General features: G+C 37.1%; 3 protein-coding genes across 3 annotated transcripts in view; 2 read left to right on the top strand and 1 right to left on the bottom strand.

The window, feature by feature from the left end:
* LOC110458628 (NFX1-type zinc finger-containing protein 1-like) overlaps positions 1-7,473 on the top strand; it is a 14,871-nt gene extending 7,398 nt beyond the window's left edge. The window contains exon 3 of the mRNA XM_021510414.1: positions 2,667-7,473. Coding sequence (XP_021366089.1) covers positions 2,761-7,473 — 4,713 coding nt within the window. The 5' untranslated portion in view covers positions 2,667-2,760. The remainder of the gene's footprint in view (positions 1-2,666) is intronic.
* A 2,828-nt stretch (positions 7,474-10,301) lies between these two features.
* Positions 10,302-13,720, top strand: LOC110458625 (TATA-binding protein-associated factor 2N-like). Its single transcript, XM_021510409.1, has 2 exons — positions 10,302-10,415; positions 10,638-13,720. The coding sequence occupies exon 2, from the start codon at positions 10,776-10,778 to the stop codon at positions 11,475-11,477; it is 702 nt and encodes a 233-aa protein (XP_021366084.1). The 5' UTR covers positions 10,302-10,415; positions 10,638-10,775; the 3' UTR covers positions 11,478-13,720.
* A 4,996-nt stretch (positions 13,721-18,716) lies between these two features.
* On the bottom strand, positions 18,717-20,752 carry LOC110458629. The gene has a single exon (XM_021510415.1). It carries the CDS (start codon positions 20,670-20,672, stop codon positions 20,157-20,159), a length of 516 nt encoding a protein of 171 aa, XP_021366090.1. The 5' UTR covers positions 20,673-20,752; the 3' UTR covers positions 18,717-20,156.
* Between the last annotated feature and the right edge of the window lie 508 nt (positions 20,753-21,260).

The following is a 21,260-nucleotide window of genomic DNA, read 5'->3' as shown; positions in this document are numbered from 1 at the left end:
TCCTTAGTTACCTTAGTGGTGATGAAGTCCTTTGTTACTATCATAGTGATGTAGTCCTTAGTTACCTTAGTGGTGATGTAGTCCTTAGTTACTTGCAAGGGGATATAATCCTTTGTTACCTTAGTGGTGATGAAGTCCTTTGTTACTATCATAGTGATGTAATCCTTAGTTACCTTAGTGATGATGTGGTCCTTAGTTACTTGCAAGGTGATGTAATCGTTAGTTACCTTAGTGGTGATGAAGTCCTTTGTTACTATCATAGTGATGTAGTCCTTAGTTACCTTAGTGGTGATGTAGTCCTTTGTTACTATCATAGTGATGTAATCCTTAGTTACCTTAGTGGTGATGTAGTCCTTTGTTACTATCATAGTGATGTAATCCCTAGTCACCTTGTGGTGAAGAAGTCCTTTGTTACTATCATAGTGATGTAATCCTTAGTTACCCCGATGGTGATGAAGACCTTTGTTACTATCATAGTGATGTTATCCTTAGTTACCTTAATGGTGATGTAGTCCTTTGTTACTATCATAGTTATGTAATCCTTAGTTACCTTAATGGTGATGTAGTCCTTTGTAACTATCATAGTTGTGTAATCCTTATTTACCTCGATGGTGATGAAGTCCTTTTTTTACTATCATAGTGATGTAATCCTTAGTTACCTTAGTGTTGATGAAGTCCTTTGTTACTATCATAGTGATGTAATCCTTAGTTACCTTGGTGGTGATGTAATCCTTAGTTACCTTGGTGGTGATGAAGTCCTTTGTTACTATCATAGTGATGTAATCCTTAGTTACCTTGGTGGTGATGTAATCCTTAGTTACCTTGGTGGTGATATAATCCTAAGTTACCTTGGTGGTGATGAAGTCCTTTGTTACTATCATAGTGATGTAATCCTTAGTAACCTTGGTGGTGACGAAGTCCTTTGTAACTATCATAGTGATGTAATCCTTAGTTACCTCGATGGTGATGAAGTCCTTTGTTACTATCATAATAATGTAATCCTTAGTTACCTCGATGGTGATGAAGTCCTTTGTTACTATCATAGTTATGTAACCCTTAGATACCTTGGTGGTGATGTAGTCCTTAGTTACCTTCGTGGTGATGTTGTCCTTTATAACTATCACAGTTGTGTAATCCTCAGTTACCTCGATGGTGATAATGTCCTTTGTTACTATCGTAGTGATGTAATCCTTAATGACCTCGATGGAGATGAAGTCCTTTGTTACTATCATAGTGATGTAATCCTTAGTTACCTTGGTGGTGATGAAGTCCTTTGTTACTATCATAGTGATGTAATCCTTAGTTACCTTGTGGTGATGAAGTCCTTTGTTACTATCATTTCGATGTAATCCTAAGTAAACTTAGTGTTGATGAAGTCCTTACTACATGTATTATAATGCTGAAGATATTTGTTATTATCATTTTGATGTAATCCTTAGTTACATTGTTGGTGATTTAGTAATTTATTGCACGGATTATCTTACTGATTATGTCATTATGTCCCTATTCCGAATGAAGTGAACATGTATAAGTACTGGTTATTTTGGTTCTGGTTCTTCTGATACGATCTTCTCCAGGCTGTAAGTTTTAAATCATTAAAGATGTCATGATGAAACGTGCAGTATAACTGCATCACCTACAGATGATGTGCAATGCAGGTTCGTTAGGTCATTGTGACCTTTACCTCAATGTCAAAGGTAAATCCGTCTGATTGTATAAAACATTTAAAGTTGTACACCATGGTGATGCCAACAGTCCCTCACGGTATCTTTTTTTGCTTGAACTTAGTATGCAAGTATATGATGGCATTGTAAACTCTATCCGAGCATCTTTTGCGACTATGGGGTCAGTTTTAAGGACCTCTGTCATGATCCCCATTAAAATTAGAACTTGTTCATATATACATTTTATAATATAGCATTAGGCAGTTCCTCTAATATTAAGGTCAAATAGGTGCCAAGTTAAAGATATCCTGATAAAACTTGCAGTATATCTACATCACCCTAAGACTATGTATAGTGCACTGTCGTTAGGTCACTGACCTTGACCTCGAGGTCAAAGGCCAAATAAGTGCAAACTTTTCAGGAATGTCTTGTCAGTGCCGTTAAAGGGGAGATATACGTCACAAAAACAAAACTCTAGTTACGATGTAATTACTATAATAGTGACGTAGCCCTTATGATTGATTACTATCATAATGATGAATTCCTTAGTTACTCTATTTGTGCTTTAGTCCTTAGTTTCTATAGTAGTGATGTGGTCGTTAGTTCCTATAGTAGTGATGTAGTGATTAGTTACTGTCTTAGTGATGTAGTGAGTAGTTGCTGTCTTAGTGATGTAGTGAGTAGTTACTGTCTTAGTGATGTAGTGAGTAGTTACTGTCTTAGGGATGTAGTGAGTAGTTACTGTCTTAGTGATGTAGTGATTATTTACTCTATAAGTTACCTAGTTTTGTTGGAACACGGCATCAATGAAACAATTGTATTACAACTCAAGTGACTGTTAAGGCCCATGTTTCTCTTGTTGTAAATGAAATTTAAAATGATACCAATGCGTTTAAATCAACCTAGTTAAATTAAATTAAATTTACATGATTAATGGGAATTGTGGTGGTCGAGGTATGTCTTAAATCTGTTTGAAAGTACAACATTCTTTCTTTATTTCAGACGTGAATTCGCCGTTTTAAATGGCGATGCCGTCCGCTTGTTACAGAGGCTGCCATCATCGTTTTCAGTCGTAAGTACTTCACTTTAATATACTATGGCGGTGCCAAAGCAAACGCATATATTCACTGACAGTTATTTCAAGGAGTTCCTTAACGAATCCAAAACATGTACAGACGTTCTCGACTCCCTGGTAAACACAGAGAGACAACGGACAGAAGTGACCCTCAATCGGCCAGGTCTCGCCCCGGACTACGTCACTCAGATGGTAGCAGTCCTAGCAAAAGCAGCACGGAGTACGAACATAGCCGGAGTTATAGACCTGCTCAGTGTCCTTGTCGGGTCCAATTTCTTCATGCAGGAACTTGTTGCGACATCATCTGCTTTCGTTAAAAGCACTGATGAGGATGAAGCGTTTAGATTCATTGAAACCTTAGTGGAATTACTGAACCATGTGTCTCTGCGACTACCAAGCTCATTTACAAACGCATTTGGTTTGATAATCATTCTACAGAAAAGGACAGAAGAGACGCTCCTGGCTGAGGGAGAACGCAGGAAATGTGTAGCCAGCTTGTCGGAGAGATTAGAAGAAATGCGAGACAATGTAATGAAGAGAATGGTGTCTCATTCTCACGACAATCCACGATTACCATTTGAGAAGCAAGCACCACCAGACGACTTTCGTAATATACCAATATTACCTAGAGTTTCTGACATATTTTTAGGATCTCGTGGTGCATTTATACGTAAAAACAAGTCACGAGGTGGCTATGACAGCCTGCACCACTACCTCGATGTCCAGTTCCGACTTTACAGAGAGGATTGTATCAGCCCACTGCGTGAGGGCATTACTCAGTACGTGCAGGAGGTCAGTGCCGGCCACAACGTCAGACGACTGCAAGACGGACGACTCTACAAAAACGTCTCCGTTGAGTATGTCGAACACAATATTGAAGGACAAATGTATAAAGTTAAACTCGATCGGGGACACGCTCAGAGAATTAAATGGAAGTCAAGTCGCAGACTCTTGTATGGCTCGCTGCTCTGTCTGTCGGCCGATAGTTTTCACACAATGGTCTTTGCAATCGTTGCAGAGTCGGATAGAGATATTCTTGCAAACGATCACAGTTTCAAAATCGCATTTCCAACAGAGGTTGGAGAGATGAGGTTACCTCTGAAAGCTACCTTCACTATGGTGGAATCAACGGCCTACTTTGAGGCATACAGGCATGTGTTGGCTGGTCTTCAGAGACTTGAGGAAGGGGAATTGCCTTTTGAAAAGTACATAGTCCACTGCATGAAAGATGTCGACCTTCCATTGTATCTTACTGTTGAAGATGCTACGTACGACTTGCACCCAATAGTCTCTGGCAAAGTCATATTCAGAAACGGTTTGCGCAGCCATACACGTTTTCGCGTTAAGTTAAACGGCCCTGTGAGTCATTGGCCGTCAGCTGAACAGCTTCAGCTCGACAAGTCTCAGTTCGAGGCCTACCATGCTGCTCTTACTCAAGAATTTGTCTTGATACAGGGACCACCGGGGACCGGCAAAACTCATGTCGGCCTCCAAATTGCCAAGACGCTTCTTCATAACAAGAATGCATGGCAAGATAGGTCCTCAAGCCAACGTTATACATTCAGAAAAACGCAATCAAAAACGAAAGATCAGATTATGGTAGTCTGCTACACGAACCATGCTTTGGATCAGTTTATGGAAGGTATCGTAAAATTTCTTGACGGTAGCAATAAGATGATGTGGTCTGACGAAATTGTGCGGGTTGGTGGAAGGTCCGAAAACGAAGCTATTCAGGAGTTCTCTTTGAAAAATCGTCGCCATCATTACCACCGCTCTCGGTATGAAAGACAAGAACAGGAGCAAAAACTGGATCAACTTTACAATTCAATTATCTGTCAGCACCAGAATATATCATTTTTAGCGTACATTTGCGCCCACCTAAATGATACAGTTCTTGATGTTGGGTTATTAGTGCCGGTTATGCAAAGGAATCATCAGCTACACTTTGAAGAGAGGAATCAACTTTCGCCGAAGAAGCTGTTTAGTTGGCTAGGGGCTGACGAAAAGTCTTGGCTCCTAAGGTCTGAAAAAGCTTACAAAAAGATATCCCAGATGAAAACAGTGTCACCGTCAACAAACACGGAAGTAGCGGTTCATACGGCCACAAATGTTGACAACATCGAGGAAAATGAAGCAAAGAAAGTAGAAGATGACAGGAGGATTGAAGATGACGATTTCAGTGTACGGTTTAAGGAGCAGATCGGTCTTGATGTCCAAAAGCAACTTATGGTCGTTCTTGGCAATATGCTATCAACACAACAACTTGATAAACAGTTTCAATCATTATTACAACATGAGGCAAACGCAACATTGGCCAAACTAAAAGCAATTGACAGGATGGATGAGAATGAAGCCAGTAATATTCCGTGTAGTTTGAAGAGGCTTGCGGTAGAGCAGCGCTGGCGACTGTATCGACATTGGGTGTATTTGTATCAACAAATGCAGAACGAGCAACTTCCCGAATTAGAGAAAAGGTATTACGAAACTATCGAGTTCTATCAAAAAGAGAAAAAAGAAGTCGATGCAGAAATATTAAAGGCCTCTACACTGATTGGTATGACAACTACTGGGGCAGCAAAATACCAGGACGTTCTAAAGGAAATCGGTCCACGGATCGTTATAGTAGAGGAGGCTGCTGAAGTATTAGAAGCCCATATTATCACCGCTCTTAGTCCCCGATGTGAACACCTCGTCCTGATAGGAGACCATAAGCAACTGGAACCGAAACCGTCAGTAATGCAGTTGGCCCTGAAATACAACCTGTCCCTGTCCATGTTTGAACGCATGTTGAACAACGGCATAAAAAATCACTGCCTGCAAAGACAACATAGGATGCGACCTGAAATATCTATACTTGTCAGGGATATTTACGATGTTCTGGACGACAACGAAAACGTTTTCGGGTACGAACATATTATGGGTGTGAGGAAAGACGTGTTTTTCATCAATCACAACAAGCCTGAGGATTATGCAGAAGACATCAGAAGCTATTCCAACATGCATGAGGCCCAATTTATCGCTAATCTGTGCAAGTATTTGATGAAGCAAGGATATGAAAGCACTCAAATCACAGTGCTGGCTGCTTACACTGGTCAAATGTTTTGTATCCGTAATTGTATGCCGAGACATGAGTTCGAAGGCGTCAAGACTGTCGCTATTGACAACTTCCAGGGAGAAGAAAATGACATCATTCTTTTGTCACTTGTCCGCAGCAATAAAGATGGAAAGATCGGATTTCTCTCCAGGGAAAATAGGATATGTGTTGCTCTATCCCGCGCTAAGAAAGGACTGTATGTAATTGGGAATTTCAATATGTTTGAATCTAGAAATTCGCGATGGGCTGATGTTGTACAAAAGGTGAAGACGGCAGGACAGTTTGGAAAAGCTCTTCCGCTTTACTGTCAAAACCATTCACAGACTGAAGGTATACAAGCGGAAGATGCTTCAGATTTTATGAAATCACCAGAAGGAGGATGCGAATTGAAGTGTGACTTCCGGTTATGTTGTGGGCACGCGTGCAGGCTTTACTGCCACCCCATAGACAGAATGCATACAACGTACGTCTGCAAGCAACTCTGTGACGAGATATGCCAAAATGAGCACATTTGCAAAAGGAAGTGCCATTTTGGCGAAAATTGTGAGTGTCCAATTACAATGAATAAAATCCTTCCCTGTGGACATAGAGCAGACATGAAATGTTGCCAACCAGCGCCGACTTTTAAATGTGATGTAAGAGTAGACCGGGAGCTTGCATGTGGACATTCCGTTCAACTCAAGTGTCATATCAACACGAAGACATACAAGTGTAAGATCCTTGTAATGCGAACCCTTGAAGCGTGTTCACATCAAGCAGATATGCAGTGCTGGGAGAATCCAGACACGCACAAATGTCGAACTGCGGTAATACGGACCCTGGAGTCTTGTGAACACGAGGCCGAGGTCCAATGCTGTTTTGATATGCTGTTATACAAATGTAAGATCAAGGTTAACCGCATTCTACCCTCATGTGGTCATGAGAACGACATGGAGTGTTACAGGGTTACTGCAGATGTTCGCTGTGATAAAACTATTACGAAAAGTCGTGACAGTTGTGAACACAACTATGACGTTCGTTGCAGTGATTGGGAACCGCTGTATGAGCGTCTACATTCATGCTTAGAGTCTGTGACAAAATCATGGGCATGTCCTCATACTAAGGTGATGAAATGTCATGAATCAAAGCACGCGACCTGCCAGGACAAATGCTTGAAAATTTGCGATCGAGGTCACACGTGCCAAAGGACATGTCACCATCCATCGAGCTGTAAATGTGATGTTGTAATGACTAAGGTTATTCAGAAATGTGGACACACTCAGAGGATTCCCTGTAACAAGGACCCTAACAGTGTTGACTGCCAGACGATGGTTCTGAAACGCTTGACTACTTGCAGTCATAAAATGATGATGGAATGTTCTGCCGATCCGTCGTCAAACCGGTACAAAGCATCCTGTGATACCCTCGTTCCGAAGACAATCCCTCTCTGTCAGCACACAAGGATAATGAAGTGTTCAGAATCTCCTTCAATGTACAGATGTAAGGAAAGCGTCGGTAAACCTCACCCGAGGTGTGAACATACTATTCAAGTAGAATGTTGCACAACTCCCTCTACTTCCACAAAATGTGAGACAATTGTCCGTAAGTCATTACCTTGNGCATATGGGAGGGAAGTGAAAAAGTTCAAAGAAATATCATGATACAAAATTATAAGAATGGGGGGTTAAAAATACGTGATATTATATCACATATGGATGTCATAAGGGTGGCATGGGTGAAACGATTAACAAACAAGGAGGAAGCAAATTGGAAAATTATACCAAAAATTATGTACGGAAATTATGGGAAAAACAAGTTAATATGGATCGATAGCAATATAATTTATGTTGAAGATGTTATTGACAAAAATGGTAGAATTAATGAAAAATACATTTATGACAAATTAGCAAACAAACAAAACTGGATGAGTGAAATGCTACAAGTTAAAATGGCTTTTCCAAAAAAATGGGCAGGAATTCTACAATCGCAAGAATCGATTAAAACCAAGGTTAATTTTATAAAGAAAACTACAACGTTTATGATAAAAAAAAACGGAGTTAATCTTAATTTAGGGAAGTTAAAAAATAAAGATGTATATAGGTTGGCTACTCAACAAAAAAAATGTGATAAACATTAACAAAGTGCGATGGATAAATTATTTGCGTTTAGATGGATCAATAGAAATCAAAAAGATGCTACAATTTGTTTTCAGTAAATTATTAGACAATAAGATAAGTATAAAGTATTCAAATGGAAATTATTTCATCATATAATACCAACTAGACAGATATTAAAAAGAATGACCATAGCTGACTCGGAGCTCTGTAACGTCTGTCAAGAGGTAGAAGATTTTGAACATTATTTTATCAACTGTAGATATCTTGACAATTATTGGAACAAAATGGATAAAGGTTTTCAAAACATAGGTATCTGTAAAAATATGAGACAGCTAATGTATTTGATATTAGGATACAACATACATAAGAAAAAAACTAACGATTGCACGAATATAATATTGTGTTTGATAGGTTTCGCGGTATTTAAGACCTACCATTTAAGCGAACAAAAAACAAAGCAAATTAGCCCGATTAACATTTTTTAACGGGAGCTAGAACATGTTTGCAGATGTACGCACGTAGGTAGCAATTTAAACAGTTACATACATTTATGAAGGATTTATGACAGATTAGTCTACATGCATATACTTTACTAATGGAACTATCAGTAAGAAAGTGTTGTCATTTTCAATCATATGGTTTATTATGGTGACTAACGCAGCGTGTATAATATGGCTCGTAGTAAGGTGTACACATGTGTACACCTTGACCGCGGGGTCACGCGTGCAGACAGTTTATATCTGAAATGTGTACATGTAAACAGCATAAATAACTTTGTTTGTTACTATTATGAAAGAAACTTTGTGTATCAATTACAATCATTATTCACTAGTGCAAGTATAATCGAACAAAACTTAACCAATTCGGAATAATATAAATCCTGTTCAACACCTGAATAGTACACATGGTTAGACACTACTATAAAACTAGAAAATAATCTGGACAAATTTTCCGGAATATATGTGTAACTCTTTTTCATGTCACATACATGTACACATACCTAAATAAAATACCTATACAATGTAAGTCATTACAAACTTTTACGTATGTATGTAAGTGGACGAGTGGAATTAGTGGGGTTCTTTCAATCTAGCCTTTAAAAGTGAATTATATACTTACGGACTTGATCAGAAATTGTTAATCGAAAACTATCATTGGATAAACAAAATGAGTCTTTACTTTTTTGTATTGTTAAAAATAATTGTAATAAAAAACAACAACAATTAACAGTAATATACCGCGTGCATGTAGGTAATGGACGTCCCCATTCTTTGTCCGGGTGCAAAGTAAAATACTTTACAGGGACATGACGCAGCCGGATACAGTTTTGGGGTGGCTGATACATGCATGCGCGGGGACAACTTACAAACTTAATATAATTATAATATATATATATATTTGTTACACCTCAAGTGAATTTCTAGCTATTTGGTTGGTTGGGAGAAAATTAAACAAAAATCTCTGTCACCCTCCGAAAATACATTGGTTTTAAGGGGCGCGGGTGATATTGCCATGAGACAGTGAAAAATATCACATGCGCAAAAAATGTGCGTGCACCGCTTCGTTTTCCCACCGTGATGGTCACAAGAACGTTTGACGGCAACAGCCAATTTCATCAAGCGCCGGTGCGATAGCGATTGTAAACAGCAGACTATCAACAAACAAGATGTCATTATCNTGTCACCCTCGGCTTCGCCTCGGGTGACAATGGTTTTCTCGGGTTGACAATATTCACTGTCACCTGCTAATGAATGTCATATTTATATAATAACACATGTATAAACATAGCTATTGAATGTAAGATGTACGAATAGTGAAATACCACCTAGGTGGACACTTTATTATTCGGGGGGCTGATCCCAGGGCTCCTCAACCCTGGCAGCCTCCAACAACCACTGAACTGAGTATTCGCAAATGAGAATATCAAAATGCTGAGGGATTAAAATTTGTATAAAAAAACAACTAGCACTAGACAGAGACGTTACGTATATCGAGTTGGATAACATACTAATGTATATGTATGACAGATATTTAATATTAATATTTGACGTACAAGTGAAAAATATATATTATTATTAAACGAAAAAAATAGAATTATATTTTTCCGTTGATTATCTGTCAGATATGGAACTTATAACTGGACATCAAAACCTCATATCACCTTTGCATTGTGACATCAATACTATTAAAACACTTTTTGTGAAATGTCCACCTTAGTTAAGACCTGACTTTTGTAAGTAATATAATTCCACTTATCTTATTAGTAAATTATAATCGATGAATCATCGTATATGGTTATACTAAATAAGTAGTGTGCAAATGAACTAGATTTGATGTAATTCTTATATTATCTGCGGAATAATTAAATCACTCAGTGTAAATATAATTATATATTATGTAATTTTCAAGGTCACATTGGATCCGCCGTGTTCCGTGGAGAAAATTGTGTACAGTGTACGTCCGGAACTCCTTTAACTTTTACCTACGTAAGTATATTTGGTCAAAAAAAAATCAATTTATCGATTTTGCCTTCATTCGGTTTAGTCGTTTTGTTTTTGTTGAGCGTGGGATAACTGGCAAGCATTTGCACAAAATTAGATTTGTTTAAATACGTTTGATTGTTTGACCATCAAAGAATAATTATTCAGTATTGATTGAAATATCGGCACTTCGAATCAATCAGAGCTGTTTCCTTTTGTTACCATCAGAAAATATTTCTGGAAAATTGGCGCGGCCAATTCGAAGTGGAACACAATCCGGACAACAATTCAAGTGGCTCCAAAACAAGTAGGCGTAGCTCTAAGCGTGGTGGAAATGTCATTGAAAGAGGTGGGCGTGATTCCGAAATGGGTTGGCGTGGCTCAGGTAGAGGTGGGCGTGACTCCGAAATGGGTTTGCGTGGCTTAGGTAGAGGTGGGCGTGACTCCGAAATGGGTTTGCGTGGCTTAGGTAGAGGTGGGCGTGACTCCGAAATGGGTTGGCGTGGCTCAGGTACAGGTTGGCGTGGATCCGAAAATAGTATGCATGGCACCACAAGAGGTCAAGTCTATGAGAATCAAGACGACAGATTACTTCCATCTGGACCAACATATATGGCGTCTCCACACCAGCAAAAGTTTGAACAAAGAGGGAGGGGAAGGGGCAGGGCAGGGCGAGGACAGGAAAGAGGTGGGTTTTGGGGGCAAAGAGGTGGAAGAGGGGGCAGCAGAGCAAAAGGAGGGTTCGGAGGGGGTGGATTCGGCAGAGGTAGTGCAGCAGGTAGTAGAGAGGGTGATGTATGGGATGAAAGAGTGAGTGTAAGTGATGTTGGTGGTGAGAGAATTGTTGGATTTGGAAAAGAAGAGAGAGGAAAAGGAAGAAGTGGCGATGGAATGGTCAACAGAAGGGTTGGATTTAGAGACGCTGAAGCAGCAACCGTAGTCTCAGCAGCGAGTTTGAGAGGAGTAAATACAAGAGGAAGAGGAGGAAGAGAGGGAGAAGTTCGCGGAAGAGGTAGAGGAGATCGCGGAAGAGGAAGTAAAGGCAGAAGAAAAGGACGTAGACAGTGAACATCTACATCCATCGGCTATTGTTTTATTTCATTTTGAAAATATTCCATGTGTCAAATCAATTGGAGCAGACTGTAGGTAGAGTCTACCAGTTAATACTGTAGAGCTTTGAGCATAGAAGATCGATTTGTACATGTATTGATAAAACTTGTTCCATTATTGATGTAAAACCCTAATGTTATAAGTTTAAATTTGTTTCTATTTCTAGCAATGAATTGTCGATACAAATGCACACCGATTTGGTTTCGTACAAGACAAGAATTTCAAATGCACCTTAGCTTCAGGTTAGCGTAGATGTATAAAGTAATAGCGAACGTTCTCAGAAACATCAATGTATTATTTCAAAAGTGTTTATGTATAACGTAAAGTAAGCTAAAAGCTGTGTAAAAAGAATGGTGAGAAAATGCATCGAGTGTCATTACTTGTACATAAGTAAGATTCGTTGTATATTTTGTGACTTTCTGAACTTCAGATTTCTGTGAATTATCGTGATTAATGAATATTGTATGTGTTAGACGCCTGTTAGATTTTTTCATGTTTCCAAGTCATACAGATTTAGCAAGATTGTTTATTGCGTTGTGCAAGTGTTATATGATATAATCTGAAATATAGCTTTTATATTTTATCTTTAAACGTGGGTTTTTTCAGCGGAGTTGAGCATAGCGACTCTTATATTTTTTTCATATCAATTCTGGATATGTAATCATCGTCATATATTGATTTCATCATGTAAGTAGTTATTATGATTGATGAAAAATAACGGGCAGAGAATAATGCTCTCACTTTCCTGTAAATATAACATAATATAATTAATCTCATTTTGAGAGAGGATAAAATTTTATAAACCATGTGTTAGTTAAGTTGCCGTGTTTGATTGGTATATAAATGTCCTTATTAGCTGTTATAATATTACATTATTGTACCTTTTATAGAATTTAAAGTCATTGACAATTTGTTCTGCAAACTTTCGAAAAGAGTACTCCGTTCTTGACAAAGGAAACAGACGTTTTCGAATCAAGCAAAGAAAGTTTTCGTATTTGATATTGCGAGCCTTGTATGTTACCCTGGTACCATTTTAGTATACCAAAGGTACAGTTAGCTTAATTGAGATATCAGTCTTATTTATTGCTACCAATTTGCGGTTGTTGTTTTTTTTATTTTACAAAAGGAAGTTACTTGCTTCTATGTTGTCTATTTTTCCGATGTGCTCTAATAATATTTCACCGGGTGTGTTTCTAAATTTTGTTATTTTTATATGCTGTTATTTCAAAAAGCACTTTGTTGAAACTTAGCTTTTCCCATGTTGGTGGGCTTATGTGATTCAGAGTACACTTGAAGTTTTCTGTACAGTGTTAAAGTCAGACCACACAGATCTGTCTGGTTGACAAACTATATAGATTACAGCCAAGTAAATATCCAGAAAGGGGGAACATGTGGATCAATTTTACCCGTATTTATCTAGTCAAAGACATGTTTGGTGGCATTCTGTTATTTTTATCATCTTACGTTAGTGCTTTCTTTTTTCATAAACATTGTTTTTGTTGTTGTCTTCTCTTTGTTGATTGTGTATTGATTTGGTTTTTATTTTTTTGTTGGGGTTTTTTTTTGGGGGGGGGGGACTATTGTATTCAATGTTGTTTATATATCTGTATCGGTTTTATAGTTGTTCCATTTCAACAACTATGTGTATCACCTCATCACTAATCCCTTGTGTTTAACTATAGAACCAAAGAGTTCAGTCTTCATAAGCCTAACTATACAAACGAACAAATAATAAAAAAAATTCTATATAATGGGAATTGCTGCCTAATATAGGTCCATGGTCTCGTTGCTTTTCGTCCAACGATATCGCGTAAATTTCACAATTTAGAATTTCAAGAATTCTGGAAAAATATCATAGATCCCTCCTATCACATTCAACAGGTCGTTCAGCTAAGAGGATCATCGACACCTGGGTTCAGGACCGCATATTAATCAATACACATTAATGATTAAGTGGATATAACTTTCCACAGACTTTCATCGTCTATATAAATATTACCCACAAAGGTCAACACGATAGGTCATTCTGGTCTGACAAAGACACTGTTATATTGCTATTCATTATCAAATATACACGCATGTATTTGTTGGGAACGCCATTCATGGTAAACTATGCACGTACTTGTATCACAGACATATATATGCGAGTATCATTATTCGCAGTGAAATGTACAAATATTTGTCTTACGCTTTTGTGTATACCTGTGTGTGTATCCTGTCAGTAGGAACTTCNCATTGTAAACTATACACGTACTTGTATCACAGACATATATATATGCGAGTATCATTATTCGCAGTGAAATGTACAAATATTTGTCTTACGCTTTTGTGTATACCTGTGTGTGTATCCTGTCAGTAGGAACTTCAGTCGAGTTACAGTGTTTTTGTTTTCATTGTAAAGTATTTTTTACAGCTTTAAAAAGTATATAACTATTCTGCATAGCCGACATGTTTTGGTTATAGTGAATACATTGTTTTGTGTTTTCCTGGTGACAAAGTTATATATTACAGTAAACATATTACGACATTTAGTCACTGTGAGTACTTGGATTACTGTATACCGGGGTGGGTTACTGTATACCGGGGTGGATTACTGTATACCGGGATGGATTACTGTATACCGGGGTGGATTACTGTATACCGGGGTGGATTACTGTATACCGGGGTATTTTCGCCTTTTCGCCCTCCGCAATGAGTGCGAATTAAACACTAAAGCGAACAGTAGTAAACGATATAATTAACAGTAACCAAACGAGAAGGGCAAACATGGATTTAATTGGCGTAGGGCGAAAAATTGACTGGACAACAGATTCTCGGTATACAGTATTATATGTCTCCCTGGAATAAAAGGGAGACATGTGGTATTAGTTATTGAAGTATACTGCATCAATCACACAATGCTTGCAATGTAACGTAACTACATCAATCTAACCTTCCTTCTAGGTCAAAGGTCAAATGAGAGCAAAGTTTCAGTGAAATATGCGAGCTGATTTTTTAAACGTTGGAATAATTAAGTTTACCTGCATCAACCTCAAGAGTGCATTGCAATAGGCCCCCGTGACCTTCGCCTCTATAGGTCAAAAGCGAAGTGATTACAAAGCAAATGTTGGCGTAAATTGGGAGGTATCATTTTTATCTAATCGAATATCTAGTTATTTCTTACATTTTGATAATGAGAAATAACCGTACGCAGTCAGACAAAACCTCATAATGTTAATTTTTTATTATGACGTCATATCTTAAAATATGTATATTTAACTTTGTATCATTCACAGCGTGCGTGTGTTAGTGGGATTACCCTTGTTTTTAATTGAGATATCAATATGTAAATGAAATGTTAACTAGTTTGCACTTGAATACCAATGTTACCCCAAACATTTATATATTATTTTATATAGTAATGGACTTTAGCATTCCATGATGAAAAGGAAACCTAAAGATAAGTTACAATCGGATGAAAACAAACCATCAATACGTAGATTAAGTGTACATTGGATGTGAACATATTAATACATAGAGTATTCATCGGATGTAAACATATCCACAGTTTAGATTAAACTCTATATTGATCGTGTAAAAAAGCACAATTCACAGACTTCAGATTTATGGTAGTTTTTCCGCCTATGTAAAGACAAATGGCAAACCTATTTATTTATTTTGAAAATGGTGAGTCAGTTACTCCATAAAAGCAAAGTGCTATCGTATTTTTTTTAGATATATATTTCATGTTTCAGTGCCTTTTTCACATCGCTAAGTAAATACCTGGCAGTTATTGTTGAAATGATTTGAAGCTAACTTTTGTTAGGTTTGAAGGAAAATAAGTTTAGTTTAAACATATTTTATTGCCAAGCAAATGGATTGGGCACAAGTATAGTAATTGAAAATAAGTAATTGAAACTATTTTTTTAATTACCATTGGGGTAACGAAAGACTATTTGTGACAACCATCAAACCCTAGCCTTTATCTTGACAAAGCGTCCTTTTTCGTGGACAAAAGTGATTTTTTTCGCAGTCCCTTATGTTTACTATAGCAGCCATGGTACACAGTGGTGAGGTGAGGATGGGTTAAATTCCTAGAAAATTAGAACTCCGCACAACAGAAAACCTTTACATTAGATGTGTTAAACAGTCTTTATTCTTATGTTATTTTTCGTCCGGTATATATAGAGTTGATACAACGAAGAAAATGATTGAAACCAATAAATATTTTTGCCAACTTTTTCCTTGTTTCTCGTCTGTCACTCGGCGATCGAATTCCAAATCTTGAAACATGCAGCAGATACCACCATTAGAGTAACAGGCACCAACAGTCGAACCATGTTATTATCATTGTCACTATAGTGAGATATTTGTCACGTAAACAAATAGCTCGCAAAAAAGGCACCACCAGTCGAACGATGTTATTATTATTGTCCACTATAGTGAGATATTTGTCACGTAAACAAATAGCTCGCAAAAAGGCACATGTTCCGATGTATTTTAAAGAAATATTATCGCTCGAAATTTGGATGCTTGAATAAAAAAAGCATGTAGTAGAAAACAGGAAAACTGCAGAAGTCGAACTCCGGGTACGTGTACTTTGTTACGCCTACACTTATTAACCAGTGTTGCCAGCGAGGAATTAAGCAAGCAAATTTAAACAAAAAATTTGTGTCGAATGTCTTGACAGGGGAAATAACTCTAAGCCGAAAAAGCTCTCTGTTACTAGAAAGCTTTGAGTGGAACTTTACGAAGGACGACAAGAGCCTGACAAAAAAATGTGAATGTTCATATCTTTATGTGCCATGGTACACTTTTACATGGTACAGAAATATTTGAATTTTCACATCTTTTTGTACCATGGTACAGAAATATTTGAATTTTCATATCTTTGTGTACCATGGTACAAAAAAATATTTGAATTTTCATATCTTTTTGTACCATGGTACAGAAATATTTGAATTTTCATATCTTTTTGTACCATGGTACAGAAATATTTGAATTTTCATATCTTTTTGTACCATGGTACAGAAATATTTGAATTTTCATATCTTTTTGTACCATGGTACAGAAATATTTGAATTTTCATATCTTTTTGTACCATGGTACAGAAATATTTGAATTTTCATATCTTTTTGTACCATGGTACAGAAATATTTGAATTTTCATATCTTTTTGTACCATGGTACAGAAATATTTGAATTTTCATATCTTTTTGTACCATGGTACAGAAATATTTGAATTTTCATATCTTTTTGTACCATGGTACAGAAATATTTGAATTTTCATATCTTTGTGTACCATGGTACAAAAAAATATTTGAATTTTCATATCTTTTTGTACCACGGTATACTTTTATATGGTACACAAACATATGAAAATTCAAATTTTTATGTACCATGGTACACAAAGATATGAAAATTCAAATCATTTCGTACCCTGCGTGGTACATAAATATTACAAACAACTTTACAAAAAAACCTCTTTACTTTCACTTGTATATGTACCAACAGCCGATATCAGCCGGCAAAATACTTTTGCCCGGTAGAAACAGATATGAAAGCTTCTCTCCTTTTTGTACCGCGTTACACTTTTTTCATTTCTTTTTGTACCACCTACGGTACAAATAGATATGAAAATAAGGTGTACCACCAGAGCATCGGATTGTTGTTATCGGACACTATGACCAGAACTGACCCTGAATAGTAAAGCCCTAATTACAACGTCAAAACAAGTCGTGAATGTCATTAATCACTTCTGATGAAAAACAGAGTTAGTTGCAATTGTGTAAGTATTGGGGCCTTGACAGGGTCTCCAAAAGGGATAAAGGACATCTGTATATTTTCGTCATTTCCTTTGTTTTGATAGATGTGCAGATTATAAAAGAATCGTACAACTAGCTCAACGTATTTCCCATTTATTTATTTTTATAAATTTTAGCCTATTTATCCTTCGAAGTAATTAAAGTGATTGTCCCCTTTCGTCCCCTTGTCCCCTACGGACCACGTTGGCGTTTCTTTCATTTGAGAAGTTGAAGCAGATAGAATAACTAGAAATGTATTAGAAACATAATCCATAATGACTTCCTTTTTAACGTAAAACTTTTATAAAATTCAGTAAAGGATATCGAATAGTTGATTTCAATTTAAATAAGTAAGTGACAGTTTGGTAGCTCATTTGGTGTAATCAAAATAACAGACATTCCGTGCGATAATATTTCATTGTATGTGATGACAGCCTTATCAGGGTGTAATTTGTCATACTTGGTAACCTTTATGTCTGATGGTTTCACATGTTTCTGTACCATGGCTGTTTTCGGCCGTATTTTGGTACAGAAAGGTACAAAAGCAACGGGTTGATTTTATTTCTGCTTTCCTATCTTTGTGTACCATGGTACACTTTTACATGGTACAAAAAGATTTGAATTTTAATATCTTTGTGTACCATATAAAAGTGTACCATGGTACAAAAAGATATGAAAATTCATATTTTTTTGTCAGGCTCTTTTCGGCCATCGTAAAACTCTTCCTCGCTAGTAGATAGACTTTATCTCGACGCCTTGTGTGGTTGTCAACGTAAAGAACACCGATATTGTAGTATGTTGATATGCTAGTGATCATGATTCTCCAGAAAACCGCTCCTATAGTTGTGTTTCACAATGGAACTCTGGAGAATCGTAACCCGTACTTAATTTCACTATCAAAGCACATACACCTCCCATATGCCATTATAAATGACAAACAAAACGTCTCACAGTCATAAGATTATTAAACAGAATTATCTCTGGTTAACATTGTTACTATTGTTACAGTTACCGACTTCTCTGTCAGACTAAAATGTCGAGGACTGATTTTAAATACAGATTTGTTTATTTATAATACCACGTACAGCAGATGACGTGGCATATGTTTTAGTACACAGCAATGATGTATATATCTAAATCGAAAGTAGATTCATCCAAAATCGAAAGTTGATAACAAGCTGCTATCTGTTTGGTTATGTGTTTACGTGAACAAATATAAAGGGTATTTCAAGTATACACTGCACACAGTGGAACTATCGGTGGCACCGTAGATATACTGACCTACATGTGTATTTTCGCTCACTGTAAACAATCATGATATTGTCGGTAGAAAAGCAGTTTATTTAAAGCACCCTGTCATATTATCGTATTTTATTGTTCAGCGTGTGAAAATTAAATGTGAATTTAACAATAAGGACAAGACATTGTAGGTATTTAATCAAAAGAATAATGTCACACATTGTTATGATATGAAAGCGAAAATTGAAAACCGTTTACAAACCTAATCTGTTTTCCAGACATGTTTACTAAAATAAAGCCAAAAACATGTAATCAATTTTTTAATAATTCATTTATAGTATATGTCATTTTAAACCAATAACTCATAACCTTTTGAGATGAGTTAGGTCTTCTCTTACGTAGCAAATAAAAAACATCTGTATTGAATGTTTACACAACAGGTACATATGTATGTAGACGGGTTAATTGGCTAAACGCCAGATTCCTACAACACAATCTGTGCGTTTTATGGAATAGTTTCTCGAGCCGAAACGAAACAAAGTTTTGGTAATGACATGTACAACCTATGCACATTTTGCGTGACTTGTTTACTTGTAGTTTCATGAAAGTTCGGGGTTTTTTAGGTGGTTTTTTTTTGTGGTTTTACGTCCTCACAACAGCCAGGGTCATATGAGGGCGGATGCCTAGGGAGACACCGTCGGGAAAGAGAAAGGAGACAGAACAGATAAGAAATGTGTCCCCTTAAACAGAAGACAAGGAAGAAAACCACCCCCGATTCTGCAGGAGACAGGGCACATAAGTCGCCTCTTACGATCATACAGCGGGCCTATTCTATCCCAGAACCTGCACGGGTAATGTAAGGAAATATCACAGGAAAGAGTTGGTAAAAGACCTAACCTTCATTAGTGGAGGCAAAACAAAAAGACAAATAACAGTAACTTTGCAAAAATCGGACAGCTATATCTTCAATAAGATTCATCAGTTTGGAAATATGTAATATCAAATTTTTACTTTCTACACAATCAATGTACGTATTAAACGGGTCGCAACATTTCAAGACCGACTGGTCCCTTTGTCAAGCTATAACTGGACAGACTTTATCGTAACGATCTACCACTTAAGAAGTCAGAAAGGCCTAGCAATAGATATCGGATACTTATTATCTTATTCTATAGTTTCCTTCACAAGAATATGTTTATTTATTATTTATTACATAAAATCCAATATTCCATAAATAATGTTAAGCAGTTAAATGACTTACTGACTTACTAAAATGATTTGTGTCCTTTTAGTTTGTAGATGACCAGTAGATATACAAAGAAATCTTCCAACTATTAAAACGACTTTTAATTATTAGATATTTACAAAAGCAATTATTTACCCACAAGTAATGTAAAGAACAATCGTATTCACACAGATTCCAAAAAAAATCATGTCTGCCATCCTATTGTTGTGAAGGTCAATTTCTGTAGCCATTGTTCACACAGATACACCGATTGTTCACCTTTGCTCAGTCTATTTGCAAGTTAAATTTATATATATATATATATATATATATAATATCAATAATAAATCATAAGTATATAAGTGTGGTTCTGATAAACTTGCTGTCGAGTCTATAAAATGACACAGTCTTTTTTCTTGGCAAGCCTTTCCTGTCGACGTTTCTCAGCCTCCATTTCGTCAGCGAAATATTTGATGGGTTCCAGATAGTTTTCCCGAAGCCATTCCATCTTGAAAAACATGACCTTGTTAACACTGCGGTTTTGTCCGGCAATCATGATACTGCTACTAACCATTACGCGGCTCCGGACAGCACTGATCTTGTAGAAGGAGTTTGAGAACTCTCCGCACATGTCGTCGTCCGCGAATATACACTTGTTGAGCAGGACGTCCGGAGAGAGGAGCGCACAGAGCAAGATCAGCTGGCTAGTCTCCTCGGACGACAGACGGCTGTAGTTGCTGTAATCACACAAGCGTCTCAGGTTAGCCGAGTCGGAGTCGTCCATGTCCAGCACGGTTGTAACGGAGCTCAGATAGTACATCAGTTTTGCCCTGTGGTTGTTGGGCACTGTCGCCTTCGAAGAGATATCTTCCACTTCCAACCGAGTCCTCCCAGCAATTGCAGCCATGACTATTACACAAAGATCAACACTATAATTCGGTTATCCAGTAGGCAATGATCTACCCGGCCAGGCTTACATATTTATAGGCTCTCCAAAATCACGTGATCGATTTTCTTGGAACTGCAGGGCAAAGTACTTTTTCAAATTACCTTTTTTTTCACCAGATGTTCACATGATTTGAATGCTTCTAAGCGTCATGCTCACAAATGCAGCAGTGCAATGTTTTGCTGTCCTGTATATTTGTGTATTGTGAACAGGTACTTTGTATATATTATCAATGCATTACTGAGCATAGTTCAGGATACCTATAAGGTAATCAAGCATATGTTATTATACCTGTCAATAAAAGTTTAAAAAAATACAAACAATGCGAAATTGGAAAACAGGCTTACATAATCACATAAAAACGCTGACAAATTCTTATACTGCAATGCTAACTTGGTCGGTTTGTCAGTTATAAATGCATTAGCTTCTTCCTTTAAATCATAAGGAGTATAAAACACAACTGACACACTGACATGTTTTTAATCCGGGAAACAGATAACATAGTATATGCAGTTCAGACCACGGATCTAATTCTGTGGCTCAGGCGAG

This window comes from Mizuhopecten yessoensis, unplaced genomic scaffold, assembly GCF_002113885.1.
Source record: "Mizuhopecten yessoensis strain PY_sf001 unplaced genomic scaffold, ASM211388v2 scaffold9677, whole genome shotgun sequence".
Classification (NCBI taxonomy): domain Eukaryota; kingdom Metazoa; phylum Mollusca; class Bivalvia; order Pectinida; family Pectinidae; genus Mizuhopecten; species Mizuhopecten yessoensis.
Note: the sequence above shows the minus strand (reverse complement) of the source record. Positions and strands in the feature narration are given on the sequence as shown.